The 17,941-nt window shown below is 39.4% G+C and overlaps 1 protein-coding gene across 3 annotated transcripts in view; it reads left to right on the top strand.

The window, feature by feature from the left end:
* The window catches only part of TUBE1 (tubulin epsilon 1), a 29,092-nt gene that overhangs the window by 6,354 nt on the left and 4,797 nt on the right, over positions 1-17,941 (top strand). Inside the window, exons 4-11 of one of the 3 annotated variants that reach the window (XM_038395574.2) lie at positions 1,077-1,134; positions 1,781-1,896; positions 3,212-3,333; positions 5,388-5,575; positions 7,660-7,835; positions 12,203-12,343; positions 14,219-14,359; positions 17,753-17,927. In XM_038395574.2, coding sequence (XP_038251502.1) covers positions 1,077-1,134; positions 1,781-1,896; positions 3,212-3,333; positions 5,388-5,575; positions 7,660-7,835; positions 12,203-12,343; positions 14,219-14,359; positions 17,753-17,927 — 1,117 coding nt within the window. Of the gene's footprint in view, positions 1-1,076; positions 1,135-1,766; positions 1,897-3,211; positions 3,334-5,387; positions 5,576-7,659; positions 7,836-12,202; positions 12,344-14,218; positions 14,360-17,752; positions 17,928-17,941 lie in introns of all 3 variants that reach the window. The other 2 variants (XM_043510854.1, XM_043510856.1) reach the window with 2 other exon arrangements.

The following is a 17,941-nucleotide window of genomic DNA, read 5'->3' as shown; positions in this document are numbered from 1 at the left end:
CGCTGTATTGCTCTCCCAGCTGATCTCAGGGTGATTTGAAGTCCCCCATAAGAACCAGGGCCTGTGTTCTGGAAACTTCTGTGAGTTGTCCGAAGAAAGCCTCGTCTACCTCATCCTTCTGGTCTGGTGGTCTATAGCAGACGCCCACCACAACACCACCATTGTTACTCTTACCTCAAAACTTAACCCAAAGGCTCTCCCACAGGCTTTTCTCCAGTTTCATACTGGAGCTCTGAGCAATCATACTGCTCTCTTACATGCAGTGCAACTCCTTCACCTTTTCTCCCCCGCCTGTCCTTCCTGAACAGTTTATATCCATCCATGACAGTGCTCCAGACATGTGAGTTACCCCACCAAGTCTCTGTTATTCCAATCACATCATAGTTACTTGACTGTGCCCTGTATACCCCTGTAGCCTAGGGGGAAGTTCCTGAACTGGAGAAAAAGGAGAATAGGAGCTCAAATCTAACCTCTGAGTGCTGTTTAAATTCCCAAACAATTCATTACCTTTATAATTAACTAGTTTATGAAACATAACCTAGAAGATAGTGAAGAGCTGCTGAACACTCCTCTACCCATTTTTTTTTTAAAGTTAGCGAGAGCTTATGCAAGGTCACTGCAGGCATAGGACCCAGGTTTTTCTTTGGACAGGTCCAAATATTACACATGGCACCATACTGCATTTCAAAGTGATTAAACCAGTCTAGTTGTCCTCTGTCTAACCATTATATACTATACTCCTCTCCCAGAGCCAGGGCTAGAATCCAGCTACTTCGGCATCTACAAGTAGGGGGATGTTCCTGATGGTAAATATTTCATGCTGACCATCTTAACATCATGTGAAGTTGTCCTTAAGATATTATCAGTGGGATGGGATCCTATAAAGACTTTATTTTAGGGAATTTCCATTAAGACTTTGCTATTGGAATGTGTTGTTTGTGTGTGAGGGGGAGTATGTTTTGCATTGGGCCAAACCTCTATGGACAGCAGAGATCAATGAGAAGGAAAGAGAATTTTAATAAAACTGTATCACTTCCATAATGGTTTTGATCTTATAAAACATTTCTCTTTTCCAGAAATGGTGGTGATGGTGCTGATATTCACAAAGGAAAAATCTTCTCTTTAAAAGCACGAGTAAGACCATCTATAAAGTTAATTTTGTATACATTGCACACTTATGACTGTAAAGAGCTCATGGTTTAAACTTTCTGTGTTTACCTTTTTGTCTTAAATGCACAATTTTAGACATGTTTCTGAAACTGAAATTTCTTAGTTCCCCAGATTAGTGTAACAGTATTACAGTCCACTTTGCAGGCAGATTTCAGTAATAATTTCAAATGTATAATTTAGGAAATGATTGTGTAGATCACATGTATAGTTGGTGTGTGTTTGGAGGGGGCAGTAAAGGGTTTTATTTGAGCCATTTATGTTAACTAAGTTTTTAAAAGGAAACATATCTTTGAAAAGCTATGGCAATTTTTTTTTGTTACTAAGTATTCAGCATGTTATGCATTTAACCCTTGAAGTTTTGAACAGCATAAACAAAAGTTGAAATAACTGAAATAATGCTTCATTAAATTTTGTCTTCTGACAAGGAGATCAAGGTGAATTTTTCTAGACTTGACTTCTCAGTCATAGTATATCTTTTTAAAATACGATCTTTCTGCCTGAAACTTTAAAGGAACAAGAAACCTTTTATCTTGCAAGTACTTGCATCCCTTTTGTGTAACTATTTCAAAGAGTGCCATACTGACTGAATTAAAAATTTTCTTTCTCTAAGGCTCTCTTGATTGACATGGAGGAGGGTGTAGTGAATGAAATTCTGCAGGGGCCATTGAGAGATGTGTTTGATAGCAAGCAGCTCATCACAGATGTTTCTGGTTCAGGGAACAACTGGTGAGAATAAACTATTCTTCGCAAAGCAATTTTAGCTACTAATAGATGGCAGTTGAAAAGGGAAATGATAGCAATGTCTTTCAATAGGATTCTATTGCACCGGGGGAAGCTGTGCCACATTAACAGTACATTTTAGAGTTGCTGTCACCTTGAGAAGAACTTTGAAAAGCATTTTATTTATGAATCATTCTGCTGATATTTCATTTCTTCTGTGTTTCTCTTCCCTCACTGTTTTTTGTTACTTGGCCTACTTGCATGAAGAAAAGATTGTTTGTCTTGGACATTCTCCTGCTCCAGCGGTTCATTCTTCACTGGAGGTCATAATCTAGTTTGGGACATTTATGCAACTTGCCTGGAGACTGAGTGAGGAGTGAATAACGGAAGCAGATGAATTTCTGACTTTTTGCATATACGCCTAGTCACAAAAAAGGGAGGAGAAACTCAGAATAAAATAGATAACCGAACAAATTTCCAATTTTTTTCTGAGGTGTTAGCACAATACTCAGCTCACTAAAGAGGGGAGTGTTTCTAAGGCCTGGTCTACACTGGGGGGGAGGGGTCGATTTAAGTTACGCAACTTCAGCTATGCGAATAACGTAGCTGAAGTCGACGTACTTCGATCTACTTACTGCAGTAAGTTGACGGCTGATGCTCCCCCGTCGACTCTGCCTGCGCCTCTTGCTCTGGTGGAGTACTGGAGTCGACAGGAGAGCGCTCAGCGGTCGATATATCTAAACTAGACGCAATAAATCGACCCCTGCTGGATCGATCGTTGCCCATCCATCCAGCAGGTAATGTAAACAAGCCCTAAGCAATATTGCAAAGTAGGAAGCAATGCAGCAGTTGAGAATCCCGTAATATTGAGTCTCTTAACACGTTAGTATATTGGTCATTATACGTAGAGCGGTACTGGAAAAGATCTCTGTTTTACCTCCAGTAATTGTTGTAACTATGAGCTCCAGTATTCAGAGCTCCTATAATAAAAACAAATGAAAACTGACAGACATACTAAATAGTGAACTGGATTTTTCCCCTTAATGTGGGTGTCTAACTTCCATTGATAGTAACAAGTTGAAGGAAAAATAGTCCCCTTCCTTCCCATTTGTGACTTTAAAAAATTATTAAATAAGCAGTACTTCTGTGTTATGCTGTATCATTTTGTACATGCTTCCAACATCACAATTTATTTTTCTATGAGAACAAAATACTGAGTACAGATTCTGAACCATTCAACTGTGTGTACAGACAAGAATAGAAAGTATTAGAGTACAGAGCTTTAAGTTTAAACTTTCTTAATGATTTCTCTCATATGCAGGGCTGTAGGTCATAAACTGTATGGCTGTCGGTACCGGGAACACATTGTGGAAAAACTGAGGAGGACTGCAGAACACTGCGACTGTCTGCAGTGTTTTTTTGTAATTCATTCAATGGGAGGTGGTAAGCTTTTTTTTTTCATGGTTAACATGTCTGCAAATGCCACAAGTGAAAAAGGAACTAGATTTTGAAAATTCTTAACTTTAATATAAGACACTGGTAACATGGTAAGGAATTTTTTTTTTAATCAACAAATATCCTTTAAGTCAAGTTAGTAGTTGTAGTAATATTACCGTAGCAGCTTGGGTTCCTGTTTCATGACTAGGTCTCCTTTTTGTTAGACACTGTACACACAGAAGAAAAAGACAATCCCTGCCCCAAAGAGCATACAATCCAAGTATAAGACCAGAGACAACAGATGGATACAGACAGACGGGGGTGTACAAGGAGACCATACTGGTCAGCGTGATAGGCAATAGATCTAAGTACATAAGTGCCTAATGATTTTCAAGGGTTGGTTTTTTGTTTTGTTTTTTGTTTTGTAGGCATCACAGAAAAGCAGAGTTTTAAGGAAGGTTTTTAAGGAGGATAATGAGGTAGCTTAATTTTTTTGTGTTTCTATCTGATTTTCTGTTCTCCCTTGGGGTGTTTGGACCATGATTATCAGACCATCCTGCTCCTACAGGGTTTTCTTCTAACTTTTTTTTTTTTTACCTATTATTATCAATATAAATGAAGTGTTCTCTTAGTACCATTTTTTTTATATGTATCCAAGGGGAACCTTGTGCAATGACATTGGCACCAAACTTGAACAACTTCAGTGCTGTTACATTAAGAGAAGATAGTTTAAATGGCTAGGATCTGAAAACTGAATATGAAAGTAGCCTGCTGTTTCCATGCATCTTTGTGCTGTGTCTTCAGTGTAATATGCTTAGTTTGCGAGAACCTGCTTATTACTACTCTCGGCATTGCAGAAAAGCCGTTATTTTCTCCTCATCCTCCAGCCTCATAACTGAAATTGCCAGCTGCTAGGATTCCAGAACATTTGCTGTCCAAGGCAGAAGATCCACAGCTTAATTTTCAGGTCTCTGAAATGAACTTAATGTTGACAGTAAAGAAAGGGGGGGAAATCATGTTCTGACTTAAAAACCAAGCAAACTTAATAAGGAAGTCACTGAAGGAAAAATAAATTTGAACACCACAAAATACCACTTGCAGTCATATCTCAGAGTATAATTACACTCTAACATACAAACTGTACTATACAAAACTCATTATGGAGATACCCTGCCTTTTCCCAGGATGATATATCTACACACACAAGCTGAAGATGCTCTTTTACCTGCATTATTGTTCTACTTGAATCTGTATTTTAGGCTTAAGTAGAAATACACTCTGATCGGATACGATATTTAAATGTTCTAAAAAGATTCCAAAACCACATCTTTTATAAATATCCATGCTTATATTTTTAACAATAAAGTTAGCTAGGCACTAGAATAACTTGCTAAGAGGAGTCATGGTCCCATCACAAGAAATGTTCTACAATAGACTAGATGTAACACTTAAGGGTATTTCATAAAAGCTTGGTACAAGAGCTGTCTGGAATTTTTCAACTAAAAGTTTTTCAGTCAGAAAACACGAATTGATCCAAACAAACTTTTTACGGAAAAGGGTCATTTTTCATAGATTCCAAGGTCAGAAAGGATTTAGATCATAAAGTCTGACTTCCTATATAGCACAGGCCGTAGAACTTCGCCAAAATAATTCCTAAAGCAGATTTTAGAAAAATGTCCAGTCTTGTTTTTAAAATTGTCAATGATGGAAAATCAACAAGGATCCCTGTTAAATTGACAAATTTTCCATTTCAAAATATATTTTTTTTTAAATTTAGAAGTTGTTTCAACATTTCTTCAGCTGACCCAAATAAAAATTGTTTTCAGATTTTTGGTTCACAAAAATGTTCAAGATTTCAAATTCTTATCCCAGTTCAGGATGGAAAAACCTTTTCCTGTCCAACTCTACTAACTCCCTCTGTGATCACCGAGTGCTGAGCTCTTTGAAAATCTGGTCTGTAATGTACAAAGAAATCCTATGTTTCAGAGATGATTTAAATAATTCAGGATGTTTTAAGCATTATCTCTTTTCATTGTAACTATTTTCTTAATTATTCTTAGGGACAGGATCTGGTCTTGGTACTTTTGTACTAAATGTGCTTGAGGATGAGTTCCCGGAAGTATATAGATTTGTTACTTCAGTCTACCCTTCTGGGGAGGATGATGTCATTACTTCTCCATATAATAGTGTTCTGGCTATGAAGGAACTTAATGAGCATGCGGACTGTGTGCTTCCAATTGAAAATGAAGTAAGAGAGAGTATTAATATTCTTGTCAATATCGCTTGTGGTGTACATTACGTAGGAAGTGTTTCTTCCTTCTCTGTATTGATGAATAGGAAAATGTTATCCTGAAACTTTTTGAAAATAAGAGCCAAAGTGGCTTGGGCTCTTGCGTCACTTTTGAAAATGAGACTTAAGGTTAAGGTTGCCAACTTTACAATTTCTGAAAACTGGACACCCTGCTCCTCCCCCGAGGCCCCACCCTCTGCTCCACCCTCTCCCCAAGGTTCCGCCCTCCACTTATTCCTCCCCCACCTCCACCCTGCGCCCAGCCTGGGGACCGCCACACTCTGCCCACCCCACCATTTACCTGTGGGGGGCACTCTTTGCATAAGCCACTCATGTCACACAGTTTGGAGCTGGGGATAGAACCCAAGATTCCTGACTTCCAGCCCCCCGCTCTAACCTGCTATCCCCCACTCCCCTCCCAGAGCCAGGAAGAGAACCCAGAAGTCCTAACTCCCAGCTCCCCTCGCCAGCTTCTCCAGGCCCCCAACACTGAGGCAAGGGACGGTTCCAAACATGCCCAGATGTTCCTTGCCTGTCTGGGCCCATAGAACTGGGGGTATGGGGCTAGTCACTTCCATCTGGGGAACTTGCCCTGTTGTTTGTAGCCCCCTTTCCTCCCCATCCCCCCCAGCAGCGGTGACCCGCTCGGCCTGGCTGGCTTCAGAAAACTTGCACAGAAATATTGGTTCTGGAGTCTCCCCACTTCTCTCGAGAGGTTTAACGAGCCTCCGCTCCTGGTTCCTCTGCACCCCACGGCGAGGGGCTCTTGGGGCCCCGGCTCCCAGGCTACCTTGGCTGCGGCTGGGGCTGGCTGGCTGCAATGCACTGGAGCCTGCCAACTTCTGCTGCCCAGAGAGTGCAGGCACCCAAGTTCCCAGGGAATAGCGCCGGGGGGGGCAGCCAGGGTCCTACCTGGGCAGTGATCATGCCGTGCAGGGAGCGGGGATGGGCAGCCTGGCCCATCAGGGGAAGTGGCCCCATGCAGTGCAGCGTGCCGAGCCCAAGCCCCTTTGCAAGCGGCAGGGGGGTGAGCAGATCCAAGCGCTGCTCTCCGAATGGCCCCTCTCCCAACATCTGCACCCCAAAGGTAGTGGGCTGCCCCCTTCCTTCCCGCGGCCTCTCCGTCATGCTTGAAGCTTGCCCTCCCCTCACCCACTCTGCTCGCAGCCGAACCTGTGGGCACTCCCCAGCCCTGGGCCGGCCCCCTCCTCAGTCAGACCTGCCTCCCCAGGCTGTGAGAGGCCTCCTGTAGCCATGCTCTCCATCAGCAGCTGAACAGCTGCTGATCTTCTCACCCTCTCGGCAGGGAGGTTGATTACTTTTAGTGTGTGGTCAGCAGTGCTGACCAGACACTGCCAGGTTCCCTTTTTGACTAGACTTTTTGTAATCAGAAACTGGACACCTGGCAACCCTACTTGGGATCCTAAGTTACTTTGGGGTTTTTTGAAAATTTTATCCTTATTTTGGGAATCATATAAAAATTGCCCAGTACTTTTCCCCTTCCTTACAGAAATGATCTGAAGCAGGGAATTTTATTCCTCTGTCTGCTCTAAGGTAAACAGTAAATGATTGCAAAAACCCTTGTTTTTAAGATCCTTATTCTCAATATTTGGCTATTGGTTTATAAACAAAATTGTCCCCCGTGCAAAAGTGAATTTTTTCGTTTGAAAAAAATCTTTTGTATTCTCTTTTTTGAATTATATGAACATGAGAACAAATATCCTATTTAGAAAATACAGGTTTTTCTGTACTTGAATAAAAGTTAAACTTGTTTGAGTTAAGCTTCATATTTCCTTGACACATTTTAAGAAAAGCAGTTCAAAAATACATTTAGTCAATTGCAAATAACCAAACTGTGAAGTGAAGCAGACTTCAAAGGCGCAAACTGTTAACTTTAGCTACTGTGCTTAAATTTTTGTTCTTAGGTTCTAAGTTTAACTGAAACAAACAGGGACACTGAATGTGAAAGCTCTCTGTGCAGGAGTATCTGGAAGCTTTTTTTTTTTTTTATTGTAATTATTTCATTTTGTCTTCTCTCCAAGTCTTTATTTTCTATAGTTAGTAAAATTCATCAGATGACCAATTCTGGAAAGCTAGGATCAACTGTGAAACAAAACAGCTTGTTAACCTCAAGTGCAGGCAGTATCAAAACTGAACAGGAGAAGCCATTTGATGCTATGAACAATATTGTGGCCAACTTGCTGCTGAACCTGACAAGGTAATCTTAATGAGTATTCCACTATGCAAGTAATGCTGCGAGAGATGGTATGCACAATGGATGTTCTGCACTTCTGAAAATATTGATCCATTCTCAGTTTGGTATTAGTCAGCTGTTGTAATTAAGAGTTAATAAGCACTGTTCAGGTCTTGTAACAGGAGTCTAAAGAACCCACTTCAGGGGGTAATTTGGCAAAGTGGCTTACATTTTAGCATAAGGAAACTACTGTAGAACCCCTAAAAGGGATATTGAATGAAATCGTGTCCCACTGAAGTCAATGGCAAAACTCTCATTGACTTCAATGACACCCCTCTGACATTCAGTAGGAGAAATCCTGAACTGGGGTACAGATGAAGAAAGGTCATCTGAATTCTTAGGACTGATACTTTTCTAACTTGTTAGCCTAGCTTTGCAAACCTATCATGAGAACTTGCCCTTCACAAAAGAAACTTTTTTTTTTTTTTTAAAATCCATGGTTTGGCCTAAAGATTTGGTGTGTGTGTGTGGTGTTGTTGTGTTGTGTTTTTGTTTTTTAATGATTTACTCACCTATTGGAGGAAGTGATTACTCACCACAGGCAAGTAGAATTTTTTTTTAAGATGTTCAGGTCTTGGATCCCTTACACTGTGTGTCAAGTAGATGTTAAAAAAAATTAAAAAGTGAGAAGTTATTAATGAGTGATTTTTCAAGACATATTTGAAGTACATTCAAATATAAGAAAATATTTATGCAGCAGAAATGCGATTTCACCTTTATTAAAAATAGGAACCTAATGATACAAGGCAGGGTCTAAACGCATATTACTGAAGTAGTGATACATCACTTCTTGACTAACAAATTTATTAGAGCATAAGCTTTCGTGAGCTACAGCTCACTTCATCGGATGCATTTGGTGGAAAAAACAGAGGAGAGATTTATATATACACACACACAGAGAACATGAAACAATGGGTTTATCATACACACTGTAAGGAGAGTGATCACTTAAGATAAGCCATCACCAACAGCAGGGGGGGAAGGAGGAAAACCTTTCATGGTGACAAGCAGGTAGGCTAATTCCAGCAGTTAACAAGAATATCAGAGGAACAGTGGGGGGTGAGGTGGGAGGGAGAAATACCATGGGGAAATAGTTTTACTTTGTGTAATGACTCATCCATTCCCAGTCTCTATTCAAGCCTAAGTTAATTGTATCCAGTTTGCAAATTAATTCCAATTCAGCAGTCTCTCGTTGGAGTCTGTTTTTGAAGCTTTTTTGTTGAAGTATAGCCACTCTTAGGTCTGTGATCGAGTGACCAGAGAGATTGAAGTGTTCTCCAACTGGTTTTTGAACGTTATAATTCTTGACGTCTGATTTGTGTCCATTCATTCTTTTACGTAGAGACTGTCCAGTTTGGCCAATGTACATGGCAGAGGGGCATTGCTGGCACATGATGGCATATATCACATTGGTAGATGCGCAGGTGAACGAGCCTCTGATAGTGTGGCTGATGTGATTAGGCCCTATGATGGTATCCCCTGAATAGATATGTGGACAGAGTTGGCAAAGGGCTTTGTTGCAAGGATAGGTTCCTGGGTTAGTGGTTCTGTTGTGTGGTGTGTGGTTGCTGGTGAGTATTTGCTTCAGGTTGGGGGGCTGTCTGTAAGCAAGGACTGGTCTGTCTCCCAAGATCTGAGAGAGCGATGGCTCGTCCTTCAGGATAGGTTGTAGATCCTTGATGATGCGTTGGAGAGGTTTTAGTTGGGGGCTGAAGGTGATGGCTAGTGGCGTTCTGTTGTTTTCTTTGTTGGGCCTGTCCTGTAGTAGGTGACTTCTGGGTACTCTTCTGGCTCTGTCAATCTGTTTCTTCACTTCAGCAGGTGGGTATTGTAGTTGTAGGAATGCATGATAGAGATCTTGTAGGTGTTTGTCTCTGTCTGAGGGGTTGGAGCAAATGCGGTTATATCGTAGCGCTTGGCTGTAGACAATGGATCGAGTGGTATGATCTGGATGAAAGCTAGAGGCATGTAGGTAGGAATAGCGGTCAGCAGACCAGTCCTTGCTTACAGACAGCCCCCCAATCTGAAGCAAATACTCACCAGCAACCACACACTACACAACAGAACCACTAACCCAGGAACCTATCCTTGCAACAAAGCCCGTTGCCAACTCTGTCCACATATCTATTCAGGGGATACCATCATAGGGCCTAATCACATCAGCCACACTATCAGAGGCTCGTTCACCTGCGCATCTACCAATGTGATATATGCCATCATGTGCCAGCAATGCCCCTCTGCCATGTACATTGGCCAAACTGGACAGTCTCTACGTAAAAGAATGAATGGACACAAATCAGACGTCAAGAATTATAACGTTCAAAAACCAGTTGGAGAACACTTCAATCTCTCTGGTCACTCGATCACAGACCTAAGAGTGGCTATACTTCAACAAAAAAGCTTCAAAAACAGACTCCAACGAGAGACTGCTGAATTGGAATTAATTTGCAAACTGGATACAATTAACTTAGGCTTGAATAGAGACTGGGAATGGATGAGTCATTACACAAAGTAAAACTATTTCCCCATGGTATTTCTCCCTCCCACCTCACCCCCCACTGTTCCTCTGATATTCTTGTTAACTGCTGGAATTAGCCTACCTGCTTGTCACCATGAAAGGTTTTCCTCCTTCCCCCCCCTGCTGTTGGTGATGGCTTATCTTAAGTGATCACTCTCCTTACAGTGTGTATGATAAACCCATTGTTTCATGTTCTCTGTGTGTGTGTATATAAATCTCTCCTCTGTTTTTTCCACCAAATGCATCCGATGAAGTGAGCTGTAGCTCACGAAAGCTTATGCTCTAATAAATTTTAGTCTCTAAGGTGCCACAAGTACTCCTTTTCTTTTTGCGAATACAGACTAACACGGCTGCTACTCTGAAACCTGTGATCACTTCTTGAATATACCTGCTGCCCCCAAAACAGTAGTTGTCTAATATACCAAACTAATCACTATAAGAATTCCCACTGAAGTTAATTGGGACTAATGCTTTAAGAGTACTGCTCTACTTTTTGTAACTGATTTGGTTCAAAAGATGTGTGAATTTATGCAAAATCATTATTAAAATAGGTTTGGTTGCTAAAACTGATGTCTAATGATTACTTCTCACTTTTTTTTTTTTTAAACCATGAAAACTTTTTGTCTAGTGTATCCAGGTTTCTTGACTCTTTCATCCTGTGAGCATTCCATGTCTCTGGCCCTCCGTTCCCTGCTGCTACCCTGTGAACATTTTGTTTAGGATTGTGACATCAGGATTGTGGCATCCATTTTTTTTTTCTGCTTTTTTTTTTTTTTTTTTCTTCTCGTTTTGTGGCTGCTCTGTTATCAGTGCAGTACACTCAGTGGGACGAAGGCATAACTCCTCTCTTCTCTCCATTCTTGTCGTCGTCTGTTTATTTGCATAATGCAGTTCTTTTGATTGAAATGAATTGGTGGGAAGATTCTTGCACATATATAGATATAGATGGCCTGTAGCTTTATACAGTCATACACTGACTCTGTGTTCAATCACACATTGTTAAACCAAGAGGTTAAAAGACTTTTTGTACATGTTCCTGCTAGCCAATTCTCTTTATTCCAGTTAATGACCATAACTAACTGTTAACCCCCCATTGTGTTTAGTAGTATAGCAGCCCTTACTGCCTAATCCCTATTTCTAATTATGGGAAATGATCTGCAGTAGTAACCCTGAAATGTCTAGTTACTAAGGGAGTTATCACACCTCAGGCTTATCTTCAGCCAAACACCATCTCGCTGTAGAGCAGTACCTTAACCAGTAAACAGTGGTGCTTAGTGTTAATGTTCAGTGCTTTTTTTTTTTTTTTAAGAGACACGAAGGATATTGGTACAAATGTATAAAAAAACCAGTAACTCCCATGATAGTGATTAAATCACCGATTCTGCAGTTGGTAAAATGACATTATGCTTCATGAGAGAAAGTGGGTGAGGTAATATCTTTTATTAGACCAACTTCTGTTGGTGAAAGACAAGCTTTCAAGCTCCATGGAGGTCGTCTTCAGGTCTTGGAAAGGTAATTAGAAGTATCACAGCTAAGTACAAGATGGAACAGATTGCCTCGGTAGTGCTTGAAAGCTGATCTCTTCACCAACAGAAGTTGGTCCAATAAAATAAATCACCTTGTGTCTTTCATATCGTGGGACCATCATGGCTTCAACAATGCTGCAAGCATTATATTTCATCTCCATGATGTTCTCTGTTATACGGAACAACTGGAAAAGATTATGGATATAACAGTAACATATCAAGCTTCTACATAACTTTTTTTGTAAGTAAATGATTTTGGTTTTATAATAGTACTATTAAACTTTTAGCTCTGCCAGGTTTGAAGGTTCCCTTAATATGGATCTTAATGAAATCAGCATGAATTTGGTTCCCTTTCCTCGACTTCATTACCTGGTTTCCAGCTTGACTCCTCTGTATACATTGGCTGATGTTAATGTACCTTCTAGAAGGTAGGTGAAACAGACTGTTATGGTGGGAGGCTACGCCATAGCTGTGGCCTGGTTTAAACCCTATTTTAACTCTTCTAACATCCACAAAAAGAAAACTGCATATTCTGTATCTAACCCCAGGATAAAAGTTTCTTTGGAAGCCTGTGGAAAAAATAAAAGAAATTTAAAAGCACTGTGGTATTTCCAAAATTGCCCTGATATTCACTTTAAAAATGTTCTTAATAGTGTTTAGTTTAAGATCAATCTCCACAATGGCTTGGCTTACAAACTCAAAATATGTTTTGTTAGCGTTTCAGAGAAGTGCCTTTTTAGTGGGTTCTTTGAAAATCAGTGAGGGGACTGCAAAGATGTATTCTATTAAGAGATTGGTGATGGGGTGTTTCTACCTCCCACCAAGGAATTGAATCTCACCATTAGAGCAGTGATAGATGATGGTGCAATGCTGGTGAGGGTCCCTGTACCGATAAATGGGAGGGTGGAAGATTAAGGGGAAATGCAGTGATGATATTCCAGGATGGGGTATGGAGCAGGATGCAGGGAACTGGGAGATGTACCTATGTTGGTAGGAAATGGGGGACACATGCAGGGTAGCATTATGTTCTCAGCTCTTTTTAGAGAGATTTTGGGTGAGGTAAGTGGAAGAGGACACAGAGTGGGGACAAATTTTTATACCTCGAGCACATGGGAGGGCGGCTTAAAGGAGTATATAGGGGACTGAAAGAAGGCATGAAGAGGACTTGTGAAGGTGGAGTCTTTTAACTACATTAAAAACTTAACTTTTCAGGCATAAAGCTTTAAACTTTCTTTCCACCATCTACTTCTTGATATTATGCCCAGGTATAATTGTACCTCTCTTCCCAAGACTCCACCCCTTCCCAGATCCTACAGAAGAGGAGCTTTACCACTTTGGGCCCCATAAGATCTGTTCAACCATGGCTCTCCTTCCACAGATCACATAAGCCGATCCAATTTGAACTTTAAAAAAAAAAAAAAGGAAATTTTCCCAAAAGTGCCAAACAACTCTTTAAGAAATAAAGATGAAAGTGTGGTTCAGTGGGTTCCTCCCCTCCCCTCCCCGACACACACACACACACACAATTTTGTTGTTGTGGTTTTGTTTTGTTTAAAGGCATAGAATTTTTGTAAAAGAAGGTAATGAACCTTTGACACAGACAAGTCTGGGAACAAGGATGGTCCATGTAAAGGGACACTTAATGTGAAATCTAGTTAATTCTAAAAAAATCAGTTTGAAATACTTTGTTGCATCTGCCAATACCTATAGCTTTACATTCACATTTTTCTTTTCTCAATTTTTTTTCCTCTTCCCTTTTACTGGGTGAAAAAGCCACACAAAAGGGAATCTGACAGTACACAGAATTCTTTCAAATGTACAAAGCAAACAAACTGGAAAGAGCAAGGATCAGAGAAAAAAATTCCTATTCTCTAAGTCTGACGAAGTCTAGTCTGTTGCAACTTGAACCATCTTTTACCCCACTGAGCTTCAGGTTGCATCAACTCTTGTACACTCATCACAACTCTTGGACACGACTGGTATACTCAATACAAGTTACTGGCATGTACCTTACTCCCCCTTATCCACTATTTCTGACCTTGGTGTAACTTTTATGCTAAGGTGCTCAAAGAAAAGAGAGCCAAGAAAAGCAAATAATATGTGGGCATAAGAAGATGTAGGTTGAAATAGTTCATCCAGCTTGTGCTATTGTTTGAATATTCTTTTTGACTGTCTAATTTTATACTTTAAAATAACAAGGAAGTGGATGAATTTCAGTTGCTCTTAAATTACAAGCTATAGGATTAGTGAAGAACTTCAACATGCTTAATAAAAGTAGGTAACTACCTTTTTTCTTAATTTAGGTTGGATCAAATGTTTTCAGATGCTTTCAGTAAAGATCACCAGTTGATTCAAGCAGACCCAAAGCATAGCTTGTACCTTGCCTGTGCACTTCTGGTTCGAGGAAATGTACAGGTTTCAGACCTTCGCAGAAACATTGAAAGGTTTGATCTATTGTTATAGCTTGTTTGTGCACAATACTTATTACAGAAGCTGTTGTCAGATGCTCACAGTGATATCCCTATTCATACAAAAAGTTTCAACAATAAATTCAGCAAAAAGAGAAAAGTTTAGTTATAGGCACTTGAGAGAGGAAATGTTATGACCAACAGAAAATAAGTGAAAGAGCTTAAAAATACTATTCTGTGCTTCCTAATGACATAATTTGTTAATAAGTTTTGTAAGTAGTGACCCTTTCTAAGCATCATGGGACCCTTTCCAAGGCAAATCAGTTTGTGATTATGATCAAGTGATTACCAAATAGTTATCTGCATACTATCAAAAACCTTCGCTATTCTTATCCATATACCTGTCATAAAGATGTTTGGTGACAGAATAGTTCAGTTCATCTCCTAGTTTTCACCTCCAAGCCTCACTCAACTCCATGGGAAGCTAAACTTTTTACACTTAAGGTAATATTACAATGCCTTTATTACATCAACATGACAAAATCATTCAGAAGCACACCTAGTGATCTTTGATGATAGGTGTGGAAGGATTCATTTTTTATTGATAAATGTAAGTAAACATTGATTTCACCGTACATGCACAACCAGATGAAAAATATTTCGATTGGTAATTATTAGGGCTGTCAAACGATTTTAAAAAGTAATCGCAAGATTAAAATATTAATCGTTATTAATCACCCTTTTAATTGCCCTATTAATAATAGACTATCAATAGAAATCTATTAAATATTTTGGATGTTTTTGCTACAATTTGAAATATATTGATTTCAGTTACAACACAGAAGACGAAGCGTACAGTGCTTACTTTATATCATTTTTCATTAAAATATGTGTAATGTAAAAAGATAAACAAAAGCAATAGTATTTTTCAATTCCCTCATACAAGTACTCATATAAGTAGTGCAATTTCTTTATTGTGAAGTGCAACTTATAAATGTAGATTTGTTTTGTTACATAACTGCACTCAAAAACAAAACTGTAAAATTTTAGAGCCTACAAGTTCACTCATTCCTACCTCTGGTTCAGCCAATCGCTAAGACAAATAAATTTGTTTACGTTTACAGGAGATAATGCTGCCCGCTTCTTATTTACAGTGTCACTTGAAAGTGAGAACAGACATTGGCATGGCACTTTAGTAGCCGGCATTGCACAGTATTTACGTGCCAGATATGTTAAACATTCATATGCCCCTTCATGCTTTGGCCAACATTCCAGAGTACATGCTTCCATGCTGTTGACAGGTTCTGCTCAATAACAATCCGAAGTAGTGACACACATTCATTTTCATCATCAGAGTCAGATGCCACCAACAGGAGGTTGATTTTCTTTTTTGGTGGTTCGGATTCTGTAGTTTCCGCATTGTAGGGTTACTCTTTTAAGATTTCTGATGGCATGTTCCACATCTTGTCCCTCTCAGATTTTGGAAGGCACTTCAGATTCTTAAAACGTGGGTTGAGTGCTGTAGAAATTTCACATTGGTACCTTCTTTGTGTTTTGTCAAATCTGCAGTGAAAGTATTCTTAAAATAAATGTGCTGGGTCATCATCTGAGACTGATATAACATGAAATATATGGCAGAATGCAGGTGTACAACAGAGCAGGGGACATACAATTCTCCCCCAAGGAGTTCAGTCACAAATTTAATTAACGCATTATTTTTTTTAGCAAGCGTCATCAGCATGGAAACATGTCCTCTGGAATGGTGGCTGAAGCATGAAGGGGCATTTTCAAATATATTTGAAAATGTAGAAAAGCATGCACAGATATTTATAATTTTCAGTTTAACAGTGTGATTAAAATATGTGATGAATCACGGTTAATTTTTTTTAATCATGATTAATTTTTTTGAGTTAATTGCGTGAGTTAACTGTGATTAGTTGACAGCCCTAGTAATAATCAAAATTTACAGGTAGGCAAAGTAAGAAAAATGATGCTTGAAAACTTCTTAGAGTTTGATTTAAGGATATTTACTTTGTATATTTTGACATGTGATATTGACAATTTGGGTTTTAGCAGTTATAAAGCTGTAACTTTTTTTAATCTCATTGGCTACTGTCATTAAATCTGAACTCCTCCATAATTTACAACAACTGTGCGATAAAAATTTAAAAATGCTTCAAACCCATAATTTTGTACAACTGATCATTTAAATCACTAAATATAAAAAATGCTTGAAAATAAATATCAATATCTGTCAAAATTATTTTTAAAAATATTGAATTCTGCCAACCCTACTAAGAAGGTTAAAGGTCAGACAGTATCCTGATGGCTTATCAAAATGGGGCTTCAGCTATATAAAAACATGGTACAAGCTATCCAAGTTAGACCCAGCTAGCTATATTAGAACTCATTCTGCTAGAGTTCAGTCAGCCTCTGCTACCAGATTGAGGATTGTCCCTTACTGAAAATATGTAAGGCAGTCTCCTGGAGCTCAGTCAACTCATTCACAAGTCACTATGCATTGTAGAGGCTTCCAGATCAGATGCCCATTTTAGTAGGGCTGTCATTTTCAAGTAGGACTCCAGTACCCATCTCCAAGGAAACAAACAAACAATCAGCAAGAGTGAAATCTATGCGGACAATCACTGAAGAAAGGGTGGTTACTTATTACCTTACAGCAACTGTGGTTCTTTGAGATGCGTTATCCACATGGACTTCAGGAGCCATCCTCCTTCCCTTCTACTACAGTCCTCCTCTGAGATTCGTTATTGACAAAACAACTGAAGAATGGTTGGGCTTGCTCTGTCCTTTATGCCCTCAGGTGCTTAGGTGCAAGGACATCTAAGGCACAGGGGCAGCCCCAAGACAAAGGAATCCAATCTTGTGCATGTGCACCAAGAGTGTAATCCATGTGGACAACACATCTTGAAGAACCACTGTTACTGGGAGATAAGTAACTGTCCTTTCTCCCAGCACCAGCAAATAGCCTATATGACATGTCAACAAACTTAAGAATATGCTGTCTGTGGCGTCTATTGTATTACACTATGTCTGACTAGTTTTGGATGCAGGTAGGCTTCCCCTTTTTTATGGAAAACAAACTGAGTGAAGTGCCTTATGATACAGGTCCCTTGAAGGTAGCTTTTTATTTAATACTGAAATATAAAATAAACTCGCAAATTATTATTAAAATTAGTGTTCTCCTGTGGTTTTTACGGTTACATTAATTAAGATGCTAATTCCACATTATAAAATCTAAAATAGTTATACCAAATGCTAAATATAATGGCTTTTTTCTTCCTGAAATTTTATAGCAGGTGCCCTTGAGATTTCTTGTTTTAGCAAAGTAAACAGAACTGTTAACACTGTGCAATGTACTGTACCTCTTTGCTTGCTTGCTTATTTTAGCTATGAATGTATGTATTGCAGGTTAAAGCCTTCCCTTCATTTTGTCTCATGGAATCAAGAAGGCTGGAAAACTGGCTTATGTTCAGTACCTCCTGTGGGCCATTCTCACTCACTGTTGGCATTAGCAAACAATACTTGTGTGAAACGAACCTTTACAGAGCTCAAAGACAGATTCATGAAGCTCTACAAGAAAAAGGTACGGTGAAAAGC

This window comes from Dermochelys coriacea, chromosome 3 (assembly GCF_009764565.3).
Source record: "Dermochelys coriacea isolate rDerCor1 chromosome 3, rDerCor1.pri.v4, whole genome shotgun sequence".
In the NCBI taxonomy this organism is placed as follows: Eukaryota; Metazoa; Chordata; order Testudines; family Dermochelyidae; genus Dermochelys; species Dermochelys coriacea.
Note: the sequence above shows the minus strand (reverse complement) of the source record. Positions and strands in the feature narration are given on the sequence as shown.